This window comes from Sus scrofa, chromosome 6, assembly GCF_000003025.6.
Source record: "Sus scrofa isolate TJ Tabasco breed Duroc chromosome 6, Sscrofa11.1, whole genome shotgun sequence".
Taxonomy (NCBI): Eukaryota; Metazoa; Chordata; class Mammalia; order Artiodactyla; family Suidae; genus Sus; species Sus scrofa.
Window position 1 is genome coordinate 58996235 of NC_010448.4, and position 21181 is coordinate 59017415.

The 21181-nt window shown below is 50.3% G+C and overlaps 1 protein-coding gene across 5 annotated transcripts; it reads left to right on the plus strand.

Annotated features, from left to right (window-relative positions):
* LOC100517285 (leukocyte immunoglobulin-like receptor subfamily A member 6) lies at positions 215–4854 on the plus strand. Of its 5 annotated transcripts, none has more exons than XM_013988698.2 (7): positions 215–468; positions 565–652; positions 846–1222; positions 1390–1425; positions 1727–1894; positions 2039–2384; positions 4380–4854. In XM_013988698.2, the coding sequence occupies exons 3-7, from the start codon at positions 1081–1083 to the stop codon at positions 4594–4596; spliced, it is 909 nt and encodes a 302-aa protein (XP_013844152.1). In that variant the 5' UTR covers positions 215–468; positions 565–652; positions 846–1080; the 3' UTR covers positions 4597–4854. The 5 variants fall into 5 exon arrangements, with proteins under 5 accessions (XP_013844152.1, XP_013844151.1, XP_020950637.1 ...); XM_013988697.2 differs by having other exon boundaries at positions 221–468; positions 1610–1894; XM_021094978.1 differs by having other exon boundaries at positions 222–468; positions 1610–1894; positions 2039–2341; positions 4457–4854.

Genomic DNA, 21181 nt, shown 5'->3' on the forward strand with positions numbered 1-21181 from the left:
CCCTCCCTGCCTGTGAGGACCTGGGGTCCCTGTCCTGTCCACGGGGAGCTGGAAACTGCCGCTTAAATAACCCCCTTGTTATATTCAGGCTCTGGGGGTCGCTAAGACTTGGCAGCTTCTTCCTCTTCTTTTTTGGCTGTGGTTCCCTCTCTGTTTTGGGAGGTTTCATTTCTCCCTTCCTACAGTAGACTGTGCCTATGTGTTTCTTAGAAAACATAAGCAGCACTGCTTGGTGTGAGGAGCAGATGAGAGCACGTCAATCATCCGCGGGGACTCTGAGGTCTGACACCTGGATCCTGTCATCTCCTCCCCTGCCCAGGCCTCTTCACCAGGTCTGCAAATTCGCCAACACTGGGTCCCTTCATGTCCTGGCACCACTGAGCTCACAACGTCTCTGAGGAGTGGGGTTCAGACCACAAGGTGCAGACGAGCAAACAGAGGCTGAGAGACGGGACGTCACTGCTCAAGGTGCACGGGCAGAGCATGACCAGGAATATTTAAATAATACCAGCTCTGTCCCTCGAGTCAGAGCACTAACCCACTCTCTGTCCCACAATTCTGAAGACAGAACCAGAGCCGGAGGAGGAGACTCTGCTCAAGTGATCGAGGAGACCAAGGAGGAAGGAAGAATTGGGGGCTTGTTCCCAGGAAGGTGTGGTGGAGGCTGTTGCAAGAAAAAAGAGAAGTCGTGGGAGGGGCTGTAACGGAGAGAAACCCCACACTATGGGCTGGGGGAGGACTCCTGTTTCCTTCCTTTGTGTCTTGTATTTCTCCTCTGCTCTCATGGCCATGTTGACCTGCACTTAGATGCTAGATGTGTGTCTCTAATGACCTGAATTCTGCAGGGCATTTATCTGAAGCATCTCCAGGACTGGTGACCCCTGTCCACACGGAGGAGCCACAGGGATGTGCTGATGGATGGGCAGAGGAGGAAGGAGACACAAGGGGAGGCTCTGAGAGGAAGGACACACCCTGGTCACCTGTACCTGGAAGGGGCACCAGGTTTGTCATGGACACAAGTGCCAGGCTCTCAGGAAGAGGCAGTTCCCCTTCCTGTGGGGCTTCGGACGTGACAGCCCCATGACAAGGAGGACCAGCCTCCAAGGGGCCACACCCTGCAGTCTGTGTGTCCTGAGGGCGCCGGGCTCTCCTCCAGCTGCACAGCCTGGACCACGGGGAGGAGACGCCATGACCCCCACACTCCCAGCCCTGCTCTGCCTCGGTGAGATGCAGGGCGAGGGGAAGCCCTGCTCCGGGAGGGACCCGGAGGGACCCGCCCCCTCCCCACACCAGCCTGTGCTCTCGGGACACCCAGCACCCAGGGGGCGCCCGGGCACGAGAGGTTCTGCTCAGAGTCCAGGGCGAGTCCTCACGGGTACTCTCTTCCAGGGCTGAGTGTGGGCCTGGGGACCCAGGTGCAGGCAGGTGAGTCACTGCCCAGGGGTCCCAGCGCCTCCTCTCCTCCGAGGGGACAAGGGGCCACCCCCAGGCACTGGGCATGGAGATGGCAGGGAGGGGCTGGAGGGCGGGCAGCCAGGCAGGGTTGGGCTGAGAGCTGGGGGCCTGGGGGTGGGGAGGTCTTGTGACCGGGTCTCTCGTGTCCTTCCAGGGACCCTCCCCAAACCCACCCTCTGGGCTGAGCCAGGCCCTCTGGTCACCTGGTATAGCCCTGTGACCATCTGGTGTCAGGGGACCCTGGGGGCCCAGGAGTTCCTTCTGTATACAGAGGGAAGCCCAACTCCCTGGTACCGACTGAGCCCACTGGAGGCTGGGGACAAGGCCAAGTTCTCCATCCCGTACATGACCCAGGACTACGCAGGGAGATACCGCTGTTACTACATCAGCCCCACTGGCAGGTCAGAGCCCAGTGATGCGCTGGAGCTGGTGGTGACAGGTGAGGGGACACTCAGGGGGCCCAGCCTCAGGCTCTGCCCTCAGGCAGGGGTCTGCTCTCAGGGTGGGTCCCTCTCACAGACCAGCCCTGGGGGAGCTCAGGGGCTGTGAGCCCCATGTAACAAGCTGCCTCCTTCTCTCCTAGGAGCCTATGAGAAACCTGCCCTCTCAGCCCTGCCCAGCCCTGTGGTGGCCTCAGGAGGGAACGTGACCCTCCAGTGTGGCTCAGGGCACGGATATGACAGGTTCATTCTGACTAAGGAAGGAGAACACAAGTCCTTCTGGACTCTGGACACACAGAGATACCCTAATAGGCAGACCCGGGCCCTGTTTCCTATGGGCCCCGTGACCCCCAGCCACAGGGGGACGTTCAGATGCTATGGCTCTTTCAGAGACAAACCCCAGGTGTGGTCACCCCCCAGTGACCCCCTGGAGCTCCTGGTCTCAGGTGAGGGGGGCCCAGCCTGGTCCCAGAGGCTTTGGGGCCCCAGGTAGGTCCCTGGGGGCCTGGCTCAGAGCAGAGCCCCATGTGAGGGGGAGGCTCAGGGGGTGGGGCTCCTGGACCAGAACCCAGAGTGTGAGAGACAGTGAGACCTGGGGGCCAGGAGGGACAAGGGGGTCATGGGGGAAGCAGCCTCTAACCCAGGGCTCTCTCTCCCCAGGGGGCTCTGGGAAGCCCTCCCTCCTGACCCCGCAGGGCCCTGTCGTGGCCTCTGGACAGAGCCTGACCCTCCAGTGTCGCTCTGCCATCAGCTACGACAGGTTTGCTCTGGCCAAGGAGGGGGCACGGGTCCTCCGCCAGTGCCCTGCCTGGCAGCCCCAGGCTGGGCTCTCTCAGGCCCACTTCCCCCTGGGTTAGGAGAGGAACCTCCCCAGGGGCCGGTACAGATGCTACAATAGACACACCACTCCATCTAGACAGAGTCTCTCCTGCCAATGTCTCCATCTCAGAATCTGAGCCTCTGGAGTCCCAGCCTCCCCCTTCCCCACAGATACTCTCCTGTATAGACAAGCATCCCCACCTGTGGGGACCACTCAGCAAGGCCCCCTCATGCTGCTCTGTGCATATCTGAGACCAAGGAGGGATGGTGCAGGGCTCACAGGAGTAACTCCATGGATGACCGCCCAGCGCACCTGTGGTGCACGGCTGTTTGCTTTGCACCTGTGCATGTCTCTATTGTTGCTCTTGGTTGGAGAACTTTGCAGCAACCTAAGTTTCCACATGTCTGCAAAAAAAGAAAGATGGTGGTGGGGCCTCTTTCCTCTGTCCTGCCAACCCTGTTCGGTCTCAAAGGTGCTAAGTGTCCACACGTCTGCTCCCCTTCTACTCTGCCTCCTCTCTAAACCCCACAAACTTGACCTGACTCCTAAGAACACACCAAGAACTTCCTGGAGATCTGCCTCCTTATTGCCTGTGTATTTCTAGTAACTGACCCAATCTGTGCTACATGTATGAATTTCCTCTCTTTCTCCTCTGAGTATCTGTATATATAGATACACACATATATGTTATATACACGGGTATGTAGGTGAATTTTTTTATAGGTGTATACTTGCATATAGACATATTGACATGTAACGTTAGCATTTAACAGATATGTGCATGCATTTACTATATGTATGATAGGTAATTTATACAATGTAATATATGTAACACATTATAACAAAAAAATGTCTATAGGGAGTTCCCTTGTGGCACAGCAAGTTAAGGATTTAGCATTGTCACTACAGCGGCTTGGGTCACTGCCATGGCATGGGTTCAGTCCTTGGCCCAGGAACTTCCACATGGCACAGGAGCAGCCAAAGCAAAAGTATACAAAAATATATCTTTTATATGTAGGTAAATAAAACATTATATAAATACTACACTTATTCTTCTACACACACAATTTACAAATATTCACCCTTAAGTCCCCATTTTTTCATCTCCTGTGTTGTCATGCTTGTTACTGATCTTCCATATATCTCATGCTCCAAGAAGGCAGAAATACGGTTTTTATTACCTGTGAACATTACATCACCTTTAGGAAATATGGATTTGCAAGGGTGTGTGTGCCCCACACTAAATATACCAAACTCTATGAAGAATAATTTAATCAAAAAAGAATACATGAACAAAATGCTCCAGCAGCCCAGGGGAAACCCAGCAAAGTAGAGACAGGGTTCACTAAGGAACCGCGCAAAAGCTGTGCCAGGAGAACTGGGGACACTGAGAACACAGAACCTGGGGAAGGGCTGTGTGTCTCCAGCTCCTCACTCACATCCCTACTTCATGATTCTCAGGACCAGCAGACACAATCTGCCCATCACAAAACCACTCAAATCCCACGAGCGGTGAGGAGGAGGAATCCTCAGTTATGGGGCTGGGTTCTGGGGTGCAGGTCCCATAAAGGGAGGCAGTGCCCAGGATTCTGGGGGCGGGGACTGGGATCTGCCCTGACCTCTGCGACCTCTCTGTCCACAACCCCTACCCTCTCCCCCCCAAGACTACACAGTGGAGAACCTTGTCCGGATGGCCGTGGCTGGCCTGATCCTGCTGGGCCTCGGGATTCTGCTCTTCCAGGCTCAACACAGCTATGGAGGAACACAAGATGCGGCCAGGAGCTCAGAACAGAAGCAACAGGGCACCGTCCAGAGTGGCAGAGCCTTAGAAATGACCTGATGGGCCCAGAAGGTTCTGGAAGAGAATCTGCAGTGTTGTGAGAACTGCCTGCTGAGGCCATGGAGGGAGAGACAGGGTGTGGGTGCGGGGGGAGGACTGGGGAGTCCCTGTGCAGGGCTCTGCCTCTGTTACACCAAGGTGCTCTCCTCCTCCACGGACGCCGCTCCCTGACGGCCTGTCCTCTCTCACCTGGGACATGAGGCGCAGCCCACACGGCAGGTGTGTGCCCACACCTTAAACACCTGCGTGCTCTGGTTCAGTTTCCTGCAATATAGTTTCCTTTGTTTTTAATTTCCACATTCTCTGGTGTGTGATATTGATCTCCATTCCTTTGCTCATACACAGAATAGGGTTCAAGTAACTGAATAAATGGGTGTAATTGGGGCCCAATTTGGGACACATGAATCCAACACTCACCCCTTAAGCCCTTTCTGGACCGTCAAGCCCTCCTCCCCTCATCAGATGACACCTGACATAGGTTCTCCAGAAACACCAGAGTTTGAAGCAACACCCTAGTGTTTGAAGTGACAGCCAGGTGCTGTGCCAGTAAGTGGGCTTTAAGAATATACCTTTTTAAGCATGATAATTGTACATGTATGTGTAACTGGGTCACCATGCTGTACAGTAGAAAAAAAATATTGGGGAAATAACAATTGATTACAATTAAGACTCCTTGATAAGAAAAAGAAAGAAAGAATACACCTTTTTAAAATATAAAAAGTCCATATTTGTGCAATTCATCTGTCTTTAGTATAACTCTTCCTGGCCAACGTCAAGGTACCCATGCAAATGCACTGAAGGCAGAGGTGGGAAGTAGTGAAGAGAGTTGTATAATGGGTGTTCCCATTGTGGCTCAGTGGAAACTCATCTGATGAGTATCCATGAGGACACAGGTTCAATCCCAGGCCTTGCTCAATGGGTTAAAGGTCCGGCATTGAGACAAGGGGGGCAGACACCAGAAGTAAGAGAGGCTACAACTCTAGTATCTGTCAAAAGGTCACCACACCAAAAACCCATAAAAATGAAAAGACAGAGAACTATAACTCAGATGAGGGAGAAAGGAAAAACCCTAGAAAATCAGCTAAGCAATGAGGAGATTCTTAGCCTCCAGGAAAAAGACTTTAGATTGTTGATGCTGAAGATGATGCAAGACATTGGGAATAAACTGGAGGCAAAGATGGATAACTTACAGGAAACACTGAGCAAAGAGATACAAGATATAAAACTTAAACAAGAAGAGATGCAAAATATAATAACTGAAATAAAAATTCACTAGAAGCAGCTAACAGCAGAATACAGGAGGCAGACGAATGAATAAGTGAGGTGGAGGACAGATTAGTGGAAATTACAGCTGCGGAACAGAAAAGAGAAAAAAGATTGAAAACAAATGAAGAGAGTCTCAGAGAACTCTGGGACAGCGTGAAATGCACCAACATCCATATTATAGGGGTACCAGAAGGAGAAGAGAGAGATAAGGGGACAGAAAAACATTCCAAGAGATAACAACCAAAAACTTCCCTAACATGGGAAAGGAACCACTCACTCAAATCCAGAAAGCACAACGAGTACCATATGAAATAAACCCAAGGAGGAATACACTGAGTCACTTATTAGTCAAACTGGCCAAGACTAAAGACAAAGAGAAAATCTTGAAAGCAGCTAGGGAAAAGAATCAGATAACATACAAGGGAACCCTGATAAGGTTGTTGGCAGATTTTTCAACAGAAACTGCAGGCCAGAAGGGAGTGGCATAATATACTTAACGTGACGAAAGGAAAAAACCTCCAACCAATAATACTTTACCCAGCAAGGCTCTCATTCATATTTGAAGGAGAAATCAAAACCTTCACAGATAAGCAAAAGCTGAGAGAATTCAGCAACACTAAACCAGCCTTACAATAAATACTAAAGGAACTTCTCTAGGCAGAAAAGACAGCAACAGGAAACAAAAATACCACAAATGACAAGGCTCACCAGTAAAGGTATATATACAGTAAAGATACGAAATCATCCATGCACAATTATACCACAAAAATCAGAAATCATGAGAAGAGGTGGGTACAAATGCAGGACACTGGAGATGAACTTGCAGTTAAAAGAACAACAACTTAAAACAATCTCATATACATATAGACTCTCATATCAAAACTTCAGAATAACTGCAAACCAAAAATCTACAATTGATACACAAATAAGGAATCTCTGAAGAAGAAACACATCTCATAGTCAATAAGTGCATAATCTACCATGAATGGGGTCATTTGACATCATTCTTGTAATGATGAAGTCTTCTTAGATCTGACTCTGATTTCCTCTCCATCAAAGAATTTATGATAATTATAATTAAATAATGCAACTGTACAATTAAATAATACAGTTATACAATTGCATTATTAATAACCATTTCTCTCCATGGTACAATGTAAGGTCTATAATGTCTTGTTTATCACATCACCTAGAATGGCGTAATGCCTATACTGAAGAATCAATAAGATGTAACAAATTGTGAGGACATATTTATATAGTTTCACTGTTTTTTAACCAATTTATGCATTTTATATTTTACTTACTTTCAGAGGGTGTATTATTTTTGTTATTCTTACCAGTTAAGTTATTCTTTTTATTATGCTATATGAAATATTTAATGGTATATAAGGCTTTCTTCTTTATAAATTTTAGTTGCATAATATACACAATTTTTAATATAATGCTAATTCTTAAAGAAAAATTGAAATGTAATAGATAATACTAAATGGTAAAGATGAAAGCCATACAAAATGGGATAAAGCATAGAATAAATTTCCTATTTGTCTCAGCATATCTTCCATTCCACTTCTCCAGAGGGAGACACAATCTGTTTCTTAAGATCCATGATATAATAATCTGTCTGAATGTAATTGTGTTTAAATATATGTATTTTATTCTGTAAAAAAATATTCTGTGATAATCTATGTGGGAAAAGAATGTGAAAGGGAATGGATGTATGTACATATATAATTGAATCTCTTTGTTGTATAGCAGAAATTATCACAACCTTGTAAATAAAAAAAAAAACAAAGTCCGACATTGCCATGAGCTGTGGCACAGGCTACAGATGGGGCTTGGATCCTGTGTTGCTGTGGCTGTGGTGTAGGCCAGTGGCTACAACTCCAATTCTATGCCTAGCCTGGGAACCTCCATATGCCACAGGTGCAGCCCTGAAAAAAAAGGGGGGGTTGTGATGAATCAGCTGGAGCACACCTCATGGATGATGACGATGCTGGGCACAGTTGTGTCGTTTACACTAAACATCAAGACGAGACCATTTCCACTTCAGTTTGATGCCCTGTGTCCACGAACCTATGATGCCAAAATCCCAGTGCGTCCCCACGAAAGGGAAAAGATACAGCCAGAAAAATATCAACTGTGGGAGAAAACCTTCAGCCCTGTGCATCCCAACACACACTTGGCAGGAGAACTAACTGCTCCCGCCCATCTGGGACGTAACAATTACCAGTCACAAGGAGGAGACACACAGCTCCAACCCACCGTTTTATAACCTGGAAGAACACGTGGGCATAACCACTCGTATTTGTGGGTGAGCCTATGGACAGAAGGGCGGTTACAAGAAAAAACCCTAGAAGTGAATCTCACCAAAAAGGAATGACTCGTGTCCAATGCGACGGAGTTTTTCATGACAGAGAGAGTCTCAAAATTCAACGCTCACGCTCCTGGTGACGGATGTCCGAGCACGATGGGGAACAAGTGAAGACAGACGTGAGAGTGTGTGTGCCCGGGGCTCCAGCTCATCCAATTCAAGAGGAGACAGCAGGTCCTCCGGGGGCGGGGGTTGGTCGAATCCCATCAAGAGAGGAGGGGCAACGCCACGTGGCCCCGTGGTTGTCACACACCAGGTGAGGATGTGCTGGCAGGTGCAGAGCACAGGGGCAAGAACACCGGCCACCCCCTGCTGACACGACTTTGGGGACGCCCATCTACCCCTCGTCACGGGGAAGTGGTGGGCTTTGCTCCATTCCCTGTCATCACGGGCACACAGTTTAGTGAGGTGGGGCTGGAGCAGGGTGGCAAAGCCACCCCTACACTAGTGACCGATTTACAACAAGCGGCGGTGCATCCGGAACAGCAAACCCCTCACACGCTGACACTTTCCCACACACCTTGACCTCACCTGCCTGATCAGCATCCCCTGAGTCCCATCGGACACTGAGCTGCCGCCCAGGTGAGAGACCGGGGCTCTGAGCAAACACTTTGCCAAACAGCAGGTGGCATGCAATGCAGGACGGAGCCCGGGTCCCTGCGAGATGATGAACATATCACCCACCAAGACGCTCACTTGGGATGGAGGCCACCAAGGTGGATGTGGTGGTTCATTCAAAGAAGGGATTTTACCCCTTATGCAATATTTGGGGATCACATAGACTTGGTTCCAGGTAGAACCCACTCAGGTCTGGTTTCTGTTTGGTCCCCATTGAGTGAGGTGGGAGTCTTGGAGTAGGAGAAAACTCATGGAGAGAAACGCTTTCCTTTGCTGTGGAATTCCTATGTCAGAGGTCTTTATATGCCATGTTTGTACATCTATTCTCTCCAACTCCACTCTCTCTCATCAAACACCAAGTTTCCAAGTGTGCCCCCCTGCACTGCCTCAGTGAAGTGGTGTCCACTGCAGGGAAGCTGGCCCAGCCTGGATCCCAGGACAACACGTGTCCACATGGCACTCGGCAGCCATGAGACCTCTGTGCTGGGGACCTTCGTCTAGTCTCCTTCTCCACGGGACTCTCAACACTTCTCTTCAGCTGAGACACTTCCCATCTCTCAGCTCTATCCTCATACCACACCCCCTTGAGGTCAGCCTTCCAAGACACCCAGCTGGTTATGGTCCTCTATTATCTCACTTCCAAACCGCAAGGACTGACTCAAACGTAATACCTGTCATCCTGTGCAATAACACATGTTTTGAAATTACGTGTTTGATATCCATCACATTTCCAAGACTGGTAAGGATCAGAGAACAGAATCCAGGTGAGTTACACACTATTTTAGTTTTCCTGCTTGGTGCACTGTATGAAATATAGTTGATTTTGTATATCAACATTGTTGACAGAATGGACTATTGGTGAAAAACAGAAAAGGATTATTTCACACACACACACACACACACACACACACACACACACTGCTATAAACCAAGCCAGCATCCTCTCCAGCTGCCTCCCTCTTTCATTTCTGTAAATTTGGGTCCTCTTTCTGTTCCCTGTTTTCCACTCCACACAGCTGAGACATAACAGATGACAAACTGAAATGAGCCAATTAATTTTTTTTAAAAAAACACAACTGTAGAAGTAGGGTCAGCCCCATAGTTTAGGGGGAGATGCAAAATGAAAATTCAGGACCCCCTGTTCAGATTTCAAGGTGGTTACCTCAGAGCAGGGAACCCAAGGTGAAGCCCTGTCTGTCTGCACAGCTCACCCCCCAGGAAGCCAGCTCTGCAAGAAGCAATGGCTATCTGATACGCACCCCGAGGTGCAGCCCAGCGTCTCCTGAGAGCCCCCTGGGTGCCAAGGCCGAGATGGGTGCTGCACACACCCCATCGCTGAGTCTCTACCACATAACTTGCGTGGGAGGGGGGTCATTTCTTTTGTACAGATGATTCCAGGCTCATGAAGTAATTTGCCTAAAACGTGCTGGATTAAGGCAACCATTGAAACTATGCATAGGTCCAACTCCAAGAATTGACCTGTTTCAGCTCCCAAACTCCCACTCAGACCTACCCCAGGATTGTCCTGAGCAGACGGCAGGTCCCTCACTCCCAGCTTCATGGTCCAGGTCCCCACCTCACCCCAGTCTCTGTAATCTCAAGGCAGGAAGCTCTGGGCAAGGGAACCAGAGTCTGGGGTCAGGTTTCTCAGCATTCCATTCCCAGAAGGAAGCTTGCTAGGGATGTGAGCCTGAAGAACAGACCCACTATCCCTAAGTCTTGGTGTTGTCATGGAAACCAGAGACGATGTTTGGGAGGAGAGGTTCCGGCAGAAAAAGCACACCCTGAAAAAACTGATACCCCACAGACAGTTCATTCCCGTACAGAACTTCCTCTGGAAAAGAAAGCGTGGGGCACCTTGATGAGAAGCTCCTATCTCCTCCAAGGCTCTCCCAGCACCAGGATCCCATGGTGACAGGCAGTTGTGTGTGACATTTTAGACGATGAATGATGTGGTGCTCTCATAAACCTCAGGAGACACTGCTATATAATCCACTTGTACACGTGAAGAAGCAGAGGTCCAGAGATGGGGCAGTAGGCTCAGAGTCACAGAGGGCAGAGAACTCAGAAACGAGCCCAGCCTTCTCCTACCAAAGCCCCGACCTGCAAACCCTATGCTTTCCCACCTTGGATCAGTTTCCTCGGGCTATGGTACCATGACCACTACCTGGGGAGATGAAAAGAACAACCATGTCCTCTCCAGTTCTGGAGGAGAAGTCCACAGTCAACATCTCATCCCCTTGAGGGTTCTGTGGGGAAATCCTTCTTGCCTCTTCCCAGGGTCTGCTGGACCAGGCACCTCCTGGTTTGGGCAGCACACCTCCACATTCCCGTCCAATTCTACACGGCCAGCGCCCCCCTGGGTATCCTTGTCCTCATCTGGCATTCTTCTCCCTGTGTCTCTTCCCTTCATCCAGTAAGGACACCAAACATATCGGACAAGGACTACTCTATTTCAGTACCATCTCATCATAACGTGATCACGTCTGCAAAGACCTTATTTCCAAAAAACCCACATTCACAGGAACTAGGGCTGATGCTTTCAACCTGTTATTCTGGGTGACCATTCAACGCATAACAACTGAGAGAAAAATATACATAAGGGTGAATTTACCGAAAGAGGTGCAATGCTTATACACAGCAGGTGGTATGTGTTTGTTTCACCTGCAGAGGGAAATTTGAAAGGACCTACATTAATGAAGAGACATCCCAAGACCATGGAAGACAATGCTGTAAAGATGACCATACTCTCCAAGGAAATCTGCAGAATCAATTCCACCCCTACCAGAATCCCAAAGGCTATTTCAGCAAGGAAAAAAGAAAGCCATTTCTCTAAGTCACGGTAATTGCAAAAGACGCACAAAAAAGCCAAGAAATCCTTTTTTTAAAATTTATATAGTCTACTATCTGCTCACGTATGAACTCACTTCTCATAACAAATGAGGTGTGTTCCATTACTGTATACCTTTTAGTTTTACTTTAATTAAAGAGGAAGAGGCAATGGCTTGCCCAAGGTCATGCCACACGCAAGGATAGATCCAGGCTCAAAGCAAGGGGGTTTGTCCACAGAATCGCACCCTTCCTAGAAACGCTAGTGGCTTTTTATTGTCAGCAGATTATCGGAAGAGGTCAAAGTAGGCATCTTATTAGTTGTAGAAAAGGCATGTGATAACATTCAGAATCCATTCCTGACTTTGGAATAAAGCACTTAGACTAGGACAAAAGCCTATGGGTTTTTTTTGACATGATAAAAAGAATCTATCTGAAATCAGGATCCAACAACACAATTAACAGGGAACGTAGGCGTTCCGTCGTGGCGCAGTGGTTAACACATCCGACTAGGAACCATGGGGTTGCAGGTTCGATCCCTGGCCTTGCTCAGTGGGTTAAAGATCCGGCATTGCCGTGAGCTGTGGTGTAGGTTGCAGATGCTCGGATCCTGCGTTGCTGCAGCTCTCGCGTAGGCCGGTGGCTACGGCTCCAATTCGAACCCTAGCCTGGGAATCTCCATATGCCACGAAAGCAGCCCTAGAAAAGGCAAAAAGACCAACAAACAAACAAACAAACAAACAAAAAACAGGGAACGTAGAGCCACCCACTCTAAAGTCATGTACAAAGCAAAGATGACTACAGTTATTTAATACTGTTGTGGGAGTTTCACTGAATGCAACCAGACAAAGGGCGGGGAGGGAATAAAGAATTCGACTTTTGGAGAGGAGAACAAATCATCGTTATGTGCAGATGATATGGTATTCTACCCAGAAAACTAAAGGAGATTAAAGATGTACTAAAGCCAATGAGAGTCCAGTACAAATACAACAGCCGAGAAATCTTGAAAAAGAAGAACCAAGTTGGACACCATACACTTCCTGATTTCCAAATTTATGACAAATTTCCAGTATTCAAAACAGTGTGATGTTGGAGTTCCTGTCATGGCTCGGTGGTTAACGGATCCAGCTAGGAACCATGAGGTTGTGGGTTTGATCCCTGGCCTTGCTCAGTGGGTTAAGGATCCGGCGTTGCCATGAGCTGTGGTGTAGGTCACAGACGCGGCTTGGATCCCTCGTGGCTCTGGTATATGCTGGTGGCTATGGCTCTGAATGGACCCCTAGCCTGGGAACCTCCATGTTCTGCGAGAGCAGCCCAAGAAATAGCAAAAAGACAAAAAAAAAAAAAAAAAAAAAAAACCAGTGTGATGTTGACGTGAGAACAGACACATTGATGATAGAAATAAAATCAAAGGACCATATATCAACCCATACATATGATCAGCTGATTTCTGATAAGGATGCCAAGATCATTCAACAGAGAGAGGGCAGCACTATCGACAACAGCCAAGACATGGAAGCACCCTAAATGTTCATGACAGATGAATGGATAAAGAAGATGTGGTACATACACACAATGGAATACTACTTAGCCATAAAAAAGAATGAAATTATATCATTTGCAGCAACATGGATGGACCTAGAGATTATCATACTAAGTAAAGTCAGGCAGAGAAAGACAAACAACCCATGATATCACTAAAATATGGAATCTAGTAAAAATGATACAACAGAACTTATAAAAGAGAAACAGACCCAAAGATTTGAAACCAAACTTATGTTTACCGAAGAGGAAATGTCAGCGGGGAGAGATAAATTAGGGGGTTGGGGTTGATAGATACACACTACTATATATAAAATAGAAGCGTAACAAGGATTTAGTCCATAGCACAGAGAAGTTGACTCAATACTCTGTAATAACCTATATGAGAAAAGAATTTGAAAAGGAATGGATATATGCTCATGTGTAAATGATCTACCTTGCCATATACCTGAAACTAACACACCTTATAAGTCAACTATATGCCAATAAAATTTTTTAAAAAAATGATTACAGGAAAAAGTTTGAAAAAAAAGAACAGCCTCTTCAGCAAATGGAATGGGGAAAACTGGATCTCTGCACGTGGCAAAGCTGGAACTTACAAACACCACATACAAAGAAATTGGCTCAACGTGGATCAGGTTAACAGTTAAAAGTATCAATCACTGAGACAAAAACATAAAATAAGGACTTTGAATTTGACAAGAGTTTCTTTACTTTTATTAAAGGACAGTGGTTTACAGCATACCAATTTCTGCTGTACGGCAGAGTGACCCAGTCATACACACATACGCATTATCTTTCTCATACTACCTTCCATCATGTTCTATCCCGAGAGATTAGATATAGTTCCCTGTGCAACACAGCAGGATCGCGTTGCTTGTCCACTCTAAATGTCATAGTTTGCGTCTACTAACCCCACACTCCCCGTCCATCCCACTCCCACCCCCGCTGGCAAACACAAGTATATTCTCTATGTCTGTTGGTATGTTTCTGTTTTGTAGACAGGTACATTTGTGCCACATTTTAGACTGAACATATGAGTGATATCATATGGTATTTGTCTTTCTTTCTGACTTGATATGACACACACACAAAAAAAACAGAAGAAAAATGAAAAAGAGATGAATAGAACTGCATTAAAATGTAACCTGTAATAGCATAAAAAACTATCAAGAGTATAGAAGACAACCTAAAGATTGGGGGGGGTGGAATTTGCACTTCATCTATCTGATCAGAATACCGTATCTTGATATATAAAGAATACTTTTAACTCAACAAGAAGTACCCTAATTTGTCAAAGGCTTGGATCAATATTTCTACACAAAGGAGACACACAGACAGTGAGCGCAGGAAAAGATGCTGAATTCATCAGTCATTAAGACAATGAAGACACAACCCCAATGAGATACCACTTGACACCCTCTAGATTAGCCAGCATTTGAAAAATAATTGAAGTGGTGAGGATGTGGACAACTCGGAGCCCACATGCATCCCTGCTGGGAGTGGGGAATGGTCCTGCCACTGTGGGGAGCAACTGGCCATTCCTAAAAAACAGTCAAACCTAGAACTGCCCCATGACCAAGAAATTCCACTTCTGGTAGAGTTTCAGTTACTCGAGACGGATAAGCTCTAGAGATCTGCCACAGCACGATGTGCCTGCGATAGACCACACCACACTGCACACAATGATGTCTAGGGAGGACTCTTACCACATAAAAAAAAAAGGAAAAAAAAAGATAGTTTCCAAAAGATATTCACAGAAAATTTTAGGCAGGGATGTTCAAAAACTACTCATACTAGATGAAAAGTGACAGCAATTCAAATGCTCGATGCAGATGAAGACAACACACAAACAAAACCACTGCTCACTGTCTCCACTTGATGCTTTGCCCACAGCATCGAAGGAGGAGTGACTGGCCGGGGGCAAGCGGTGGACAGGAAATGACTCAGAGGTCTGGATGCAGAGGGATGACGAGAAGGGGCTGCTGCTGAGAAAAACAAGGAAGTCGGAGAGAGGAAGTGTTTGGGAGAAACGCAACCACACACCCAGCCCAGGAGGGAGGGGGGGCCTCCAGGGGTCAGAGGACAGGAGTATCAACACCTCCCTGAGCCCCTTCTTCCCCGGGCTCCTCCATCCTCCAATGGCCCCACTTGTACCCTAGACCAGCAAGGGGACGCCGCAGGGGCCCTCGAGTCTTCGCTCTCTCCCAGTCCACAGACAACAAACCAGCCCACAGGCCTGGCCCTGAGCCCTTCCCATCCCTGGCCTGGTCCCACACCACAGTCAAGCTCAGGGCAAGACGCAGGAGGATGTGCTGGTGCGACCCCAGCAGCCTCCTTCCTGGCGTTCCTGCCCCAGGACCTCATGCCCAGCTGGGGGAATTTATTCGCACGGCCCCAACCTCTACTACCGCAGAACCCGCCCCTGCAAAGCATCCTTCCAGGGTCTCCACCTGCCCTCAGGAAACTCCAAGGGCCCCCACCTGACATCCCACGAGGCTGGTGGTCAGAATGAGCTGACCTCTCCAGCACCAGCCAAGCTGACGCCCCCCTCAGGCCCAACTCATCCAGGAGTCATCTCCTCTCCCCAGACACACACAACCAGAGGTATCACGTGTGGTTCTTCTCAAGGGCCGACCCTTGAGCCTGGTTTTCACATCACAGACTCCTGCCCAAACCTCCCGGACCATGAAGACAACAAAGAACTCCGTTCCACAGGGAACGTGCCTGTTGTAGGATTCATTTAAGGGTTTCCTGAGAAATGTACACACACCACTCAGGTACTGATCCAGGCATCACTTCGTGGTCAGACTGATGCTGGAGCCGTCTCACTCTGTATTCCCACGACATTCTGCTGCTCTCCCGTCCCAAGAGCCACGTCTCCACACCTTCCTTCCTCAAGGCTGTGGCCTGAAGGACAGACTCCAGGCACACTTGCAGGGGCCCCAGACCCTTTGGGATGGGGGCAGGAGCCCTGATGGCTCCAGCCCTTGGCACAGCTCCCCTCTCCCTGGTCGAGGATGCCAGCCCCTCACCGCACCTGTGCTCACCTCTGTCCATCTGGGTCTGTCCTTCTGCAAAAGGTCCCCACACTCACGCATCACAAGGTGACTGGATGTTCACCTGTTCCTGTTGCTCTGTCCTCTCTCCTTCTCTGCCTACACAAGTCACCAAACCAGAGCCATCACTGACTCATGCACTGCCCATTGTCACCATCAGAGCTCCATGAGTCCCGGGAAGGACCTGGTCACCTTCACAAGGAAGCTCATGTCTGGATATAGCACCTGCTCCATAATCCCTGGCTGATGGCCTGGGTGGTGGGAGGAAGAAAGGCTGCATTGACAAGTCTCAACAAGGGAAGTGACCTCCCCAAGGCCCACAGGGTCAAGGAAGAGCAGAGTCAGAACTGGAACCAAAGCAGTGCTCTCACTGGCCCCTCAGCTGGGTCTTTGGCTCCAGCCGTGTCTGGACGGAACAGACCCAGGGACGCCCTCCCTCCAGCCTCTGACCTCCCTCCAAGCATTTCCCAGTCCCAACCTTGGAACAAACCGCTCCCCTATCCTCTGCCTCCAGGACCAGCCCACACCATCTTCTGAGCTTCACTCCGTATTGCTGACCCACCAGGAGCGCCCAGATGCGTCAGAATCATTCCACCGAGGTGGAGGCCACCATTGACCGCCTGGTCAACAGGCATCTGCCCACATCTCACACCTACCTCTCGCTGGCCTTCTTTGTCCACTGTGAGGACGCAGCTCGGGAGGGCGTGGAAAATTCTTCCATGAATTGCTGAGCAGAAGCACGAGGGTGCCGAGCTCTCCGGAAAATGCAAAGGTGCAGAGGGGGCTGCAGCCTCTTCCAGGACGAGCAGAAGCCGCCTCAGGAGCGGGGGCGAAAACCCAGGACGCCATGGAAGCTGCTGAGCTACTGGAGAAGACCTGAACTGGGCCCTCTGGACCCGCAGGCCCTGGGTTCCCCCCCACACACACACCCACCTCCTTGACTTCCTGTGGAGTCGCTCCCTGGGCAGCAGGTGAAACTCACCAGGAAGATGGGCCACCACCTGACCGCCCTCTGTAGGCTGCCCGCCCCCAGGCTGGTCTGTGCCAGTTTCCCCTGCAAAGCCTCCCTCTCCGATGCCCCCAGGAGCCTCTGGGGCCCAGCTCGAGCCTGGGCTTCTGCCTCAAGTCTCTCTGCAGACACGAGGCAGCCCTGGAACCACCCTGGACCCTCCACCCTGGCCGTGAACCAAAGGTAAACAAACACAATTCTGCAGAAAAAGGAACTGGAATTAGAAGGGGCTGCTCCTGGCCCTGCCCTGCATCCTCACCTGCCTGCCCTGGACCCGTCTCCCTCCCTGGATGTGGGTTTGGCATGAGGGTGTGTGGGGCCTGGTGAGACTTGGATGAGATCTGGAAGGTCCCAGAGTCTCCTGGGCCCCATCCTTCATGGGGAGCACAGGGAGGCCCTGGGCAGGGCTGTTCTTCTTTCTGGGGGGCAGCTACTAATGACCTGGTGACAGGTCACACACAGCCTGGACAGGTCACACCCCCGAATCTGTCCCTGCTGCTGGCTCTGTGGACTTTGTGCATCACCTGAAGGTCTGGGGACCTTGGGGGGCAGCTCCACGACCCTGAGCCTCACTGCTCTTCTCTGCCTCAGTGAGCTGTGTGGAAGAGAAGAGGGTGGGGCCCTCGGGGCTCTCCCCTCCAATGTCCCCTCCAAGGTCTGAATGCTGACAGACCCCGGTCTCAGGAGGCTCAGTGGGGGGAGAACTTCGGGGGCGGGGGGACGGGCTCAGCCCCAGATCTGACCCCAGCACCCAGGGCCCCAGACCAGACCTGGAGCGTCTTGTGTGGGGAGGGGTGGGGCTCACGGGGACTCTCTTCCAGGGCTGTGCTGGCGCCCATGGGGCCAGGTCCAGGCAGGTGAGTCCCCCAGACCTCCTGCTTCCACCCAACCAGCCTTCTGTCCTAGGGAGAGGGGGGCACAGCGGGTGGGGCTGATGGTGACCAGGCTGGGAGGGCCCTGGGGTGACTCCTGGGGAGACAGGCCGAGGGAGAAGGGCACCCTGACACTCCAGGTCTGATTCCTTTCCAGGGGTCCTTCCCAAACCCTCCATCCCATTGTCCCCAGGGGGAGCCCTGTGACCCTCTGGTGTCAGGGGTCCGTGCAGGCTGAGGTCTACCGTCTGTATAAAGTGGGGGACTCTGGACTCTGGGAGGATGAAGCCCCACAGGACTCCAGGAACACAGCCTGGTTCCGCCTTGAATCCTTGCGCTCCTGCCATGCAGGGCGGTACCAGTGTGCCTATCACTGAAGGAACAGCTGGTCTGGGCGGAGTGACCCCCTGGCCCTGGTGGTGCTACAGCTCACCCAGCCCCTCCCCTGACCTGCAGTCACACCCCAGCAGCCCCCGAAGCTCCTGTTCTCAGGGGAGGGGCCCCTCCCCATATCCATGGAGCAGCCAGACCCTCAGCTCACAGCCCTGTCCCAGGACAGCCTTGGGCTGGATGGGAAGGCGGGAGATGCAGGGTCGTTAGCCCGGGGGACCCCACCCCATGGAGGGAGGGAAATACAGGGGTCCTTCTCCCTCTCCAGCGCATACCCCTGCCCAGGGTCCAGGCAGTGCTAGGCCTGTGCAGAAGGAGCGTGGACAGTGAAGAGCTCTGACCGTTGAGGGAACACATGGAGCTAAAATCAACATGAAGATGGAGACACGCCACATCCTCCCTCTGTCCTCCATCCAGGCAGCATTTGGGGCCAGCAGAGCCTCACCACATGCACAAAGCCCATGTCTGCTGAGCAGCAGCGTCCTCCTAGCTCAGAGGACTCAGTCTCCCTGGTCCCAGGCTGACTTCCTGTCAACCCTTCCTCACTACACTTTTGCACAAGGCTTCTTCCCCAGAGGATGGGGGCGGGGGCCTCGAGTCTCCACATGACCGGGGTCTCTGACTCCTGCCTGGTGGTCAGATGGGAAGAAATGCATGAAGGGAAGGACGCCCAGCTGAGGGAGGGAGACCAGAGCAGACCCTGCCTCGCCTCTGTCCATGGTGCTGATTTCCAGGAGCCCCTGGGCTCATCGCGGAACCTGCAGAACAGCCCACTGGAGGAAAGCAGAGTGAAGGTGGCCGGTCATTTTCGGGTCAGGGAGGTTGCAGGGCTCAGTGGACACCATAAGCTGAAGCTGAGTTGGTTGAGACACTGACTAAATTCCATCTATATCTGGAACTTTATTCTCTCATCTCTCTAAGGCTGAATCCTCTCCTGAAAAGGCTCAGTCTGCACTTCTCTGCCAGTGAAGAGGTTCCAGGCATGCTTTTCTGGGGGCCACAGTGCTCTCTGAACACGTTATGTCTTGACTAGTAATCACTGTCATTGTGTGTGTGTGTGTGTGTGTGTGTGTGTGTGTGTGTGTGTGTGTGCGCGCGCGCACACGCGCAATATTCTTTGGGTCCAACAGCGACTGCAGAGCCTCTGCTCTTTGCCCAGTTCTCAGAGACATGAGCCCTGTCATGACTGGGCCATAAGGACACACAGATGGGTCCACAAGGTGGGGCACCAGAGGGACACAGGGATAATGGCCCCAACCAACCCAGCTTTCTTGGGACTGTCCTGGTTTAGCCCTGAAGGTCCTGCATCCCAGGAACCCCTGAACCCGGCAAATGGGGAGAGTTGATCCCCTACTTTGGGGGAGGGGACATTGACCAAACTCAGGAGTCTATTTTGATAGGACATCCAGCACCTCCTTACTGGTGTGTATACTGGACAAACCATCTGCTCCAAAGGTGAGGGTGATCAACTCTGGTCTTCAAAGGAGGAAAAGTGAGAAGCAGACAAAGGAGACCCTTGCCCAGAGATACACGGCCAACGGCTAAGAGAAGCAATATTTGGACCCGAGTGTCTCTGCCCATTCATGGCCTGAACCACCCAAAGTCTGCATGGGACTGTCGGGGGGATGAGAACACCTCAGGGCTTCCCCAGCTTTTGGAAGTCATCGGGGAGCTAGAGAGCCTGATTCCTATCAGTTATACCAGTTGCTACTTACTCTATTTGAAGTTAAAATGGAGGAAATTTTAATATAATTTAAAATATATTTGAATTTATTAAAAATGTACTGAGGGTGGCTCAGTGCATGAAGGATCTGGAGTAGTTACTGCAGTGGCTCTGGTTACTGCTGTGACACGGGTTCGACCCAGGCCTGGGAACTTAAAAAAACATATTGGGTATTTAAACATGCTGGGTATTTAAAAAAACATATTTAAAATTCCGGAGTTCCCCTTGTGTCTCAGCGGCAATGAACCCGACTAGTATCCATGAGGATGTGGGTTCGATCCCTGGCCTTGCTCTGTTGCTGTGGCTGTGGTGTAGGCCGGCAGCTGCCGCTCTGATTCGATCCCTCACCTGGGAAATTCCATATGCTGCAGGCGCGGCCCTAAAAAAAGCCAAAAAATTTTTATTTTTTTAATTCCATATTTAAAAATATGTGAGAATTCCCGCTGTGGCTGAGCATATTAAGAACCCGACATAGTGTCCATGATGATGTGGGTTCGATCCCTGGCCTCACTCCGTGGGTTAATGATCTAGTGTTGCCGTAAGCTGCAGCACAGGTCGCAGATGCAGCTCAGATCCCGCGTTGCCGTGGCTGTGGTGTAGGCCGGCAGCTGCAGCTCTGATTCGAGAACCCTAGCCTGGGAACTTCCATGTGCCACAGGTGCGGCTTTAAAAAAAAAAAAAAACAAAACGCTGAACGCTTTACTTGAGCACCCAAAGCTGCAAGATGCTTCCTGTTGGAGACAGACCTCAGGGCTGTGCGTAAGACTGGTGGCAGGTCAGACGCTCCAGGACATTCCCAGGACAGCAGCTCGCCACCATCTCTGGCCCCCGCAGACACTACTACCCCTTGCCCAGTCTCCCGACCTCCCTGGAACACCCAAACCCCCAGATTCGGGAAAACAGGTAGGAAATCAGGATGTAGGCTGATGATGTATTCTTATTTATTT

Bases quoted from the DNA above. Each gene is read 5' to 3' on its own strand.
- LOC100517285 (XM_013988697.2), top strand. From the start codon at position 1,081: ATGACAAGGAGGACCAGCCTCCAAGGGGCCACACCCTGCAGTCTGTGT. The intron at 1,223-1,389 runs GTGAGATGCAGG...ACTCTCTTCCAG, and splicing joins CCCAGCCCTGCTCTGCCTCG to GGCTGAGTGTGGGCCTGGGG. The intron at 2,385-4,379 runs GTAGGTCCCTGG...CTCCCCCCCAAG, and splicing joins CAGAGGCTTTGGGGCCCCAG to ACTACACAGTGGAGAACCTT.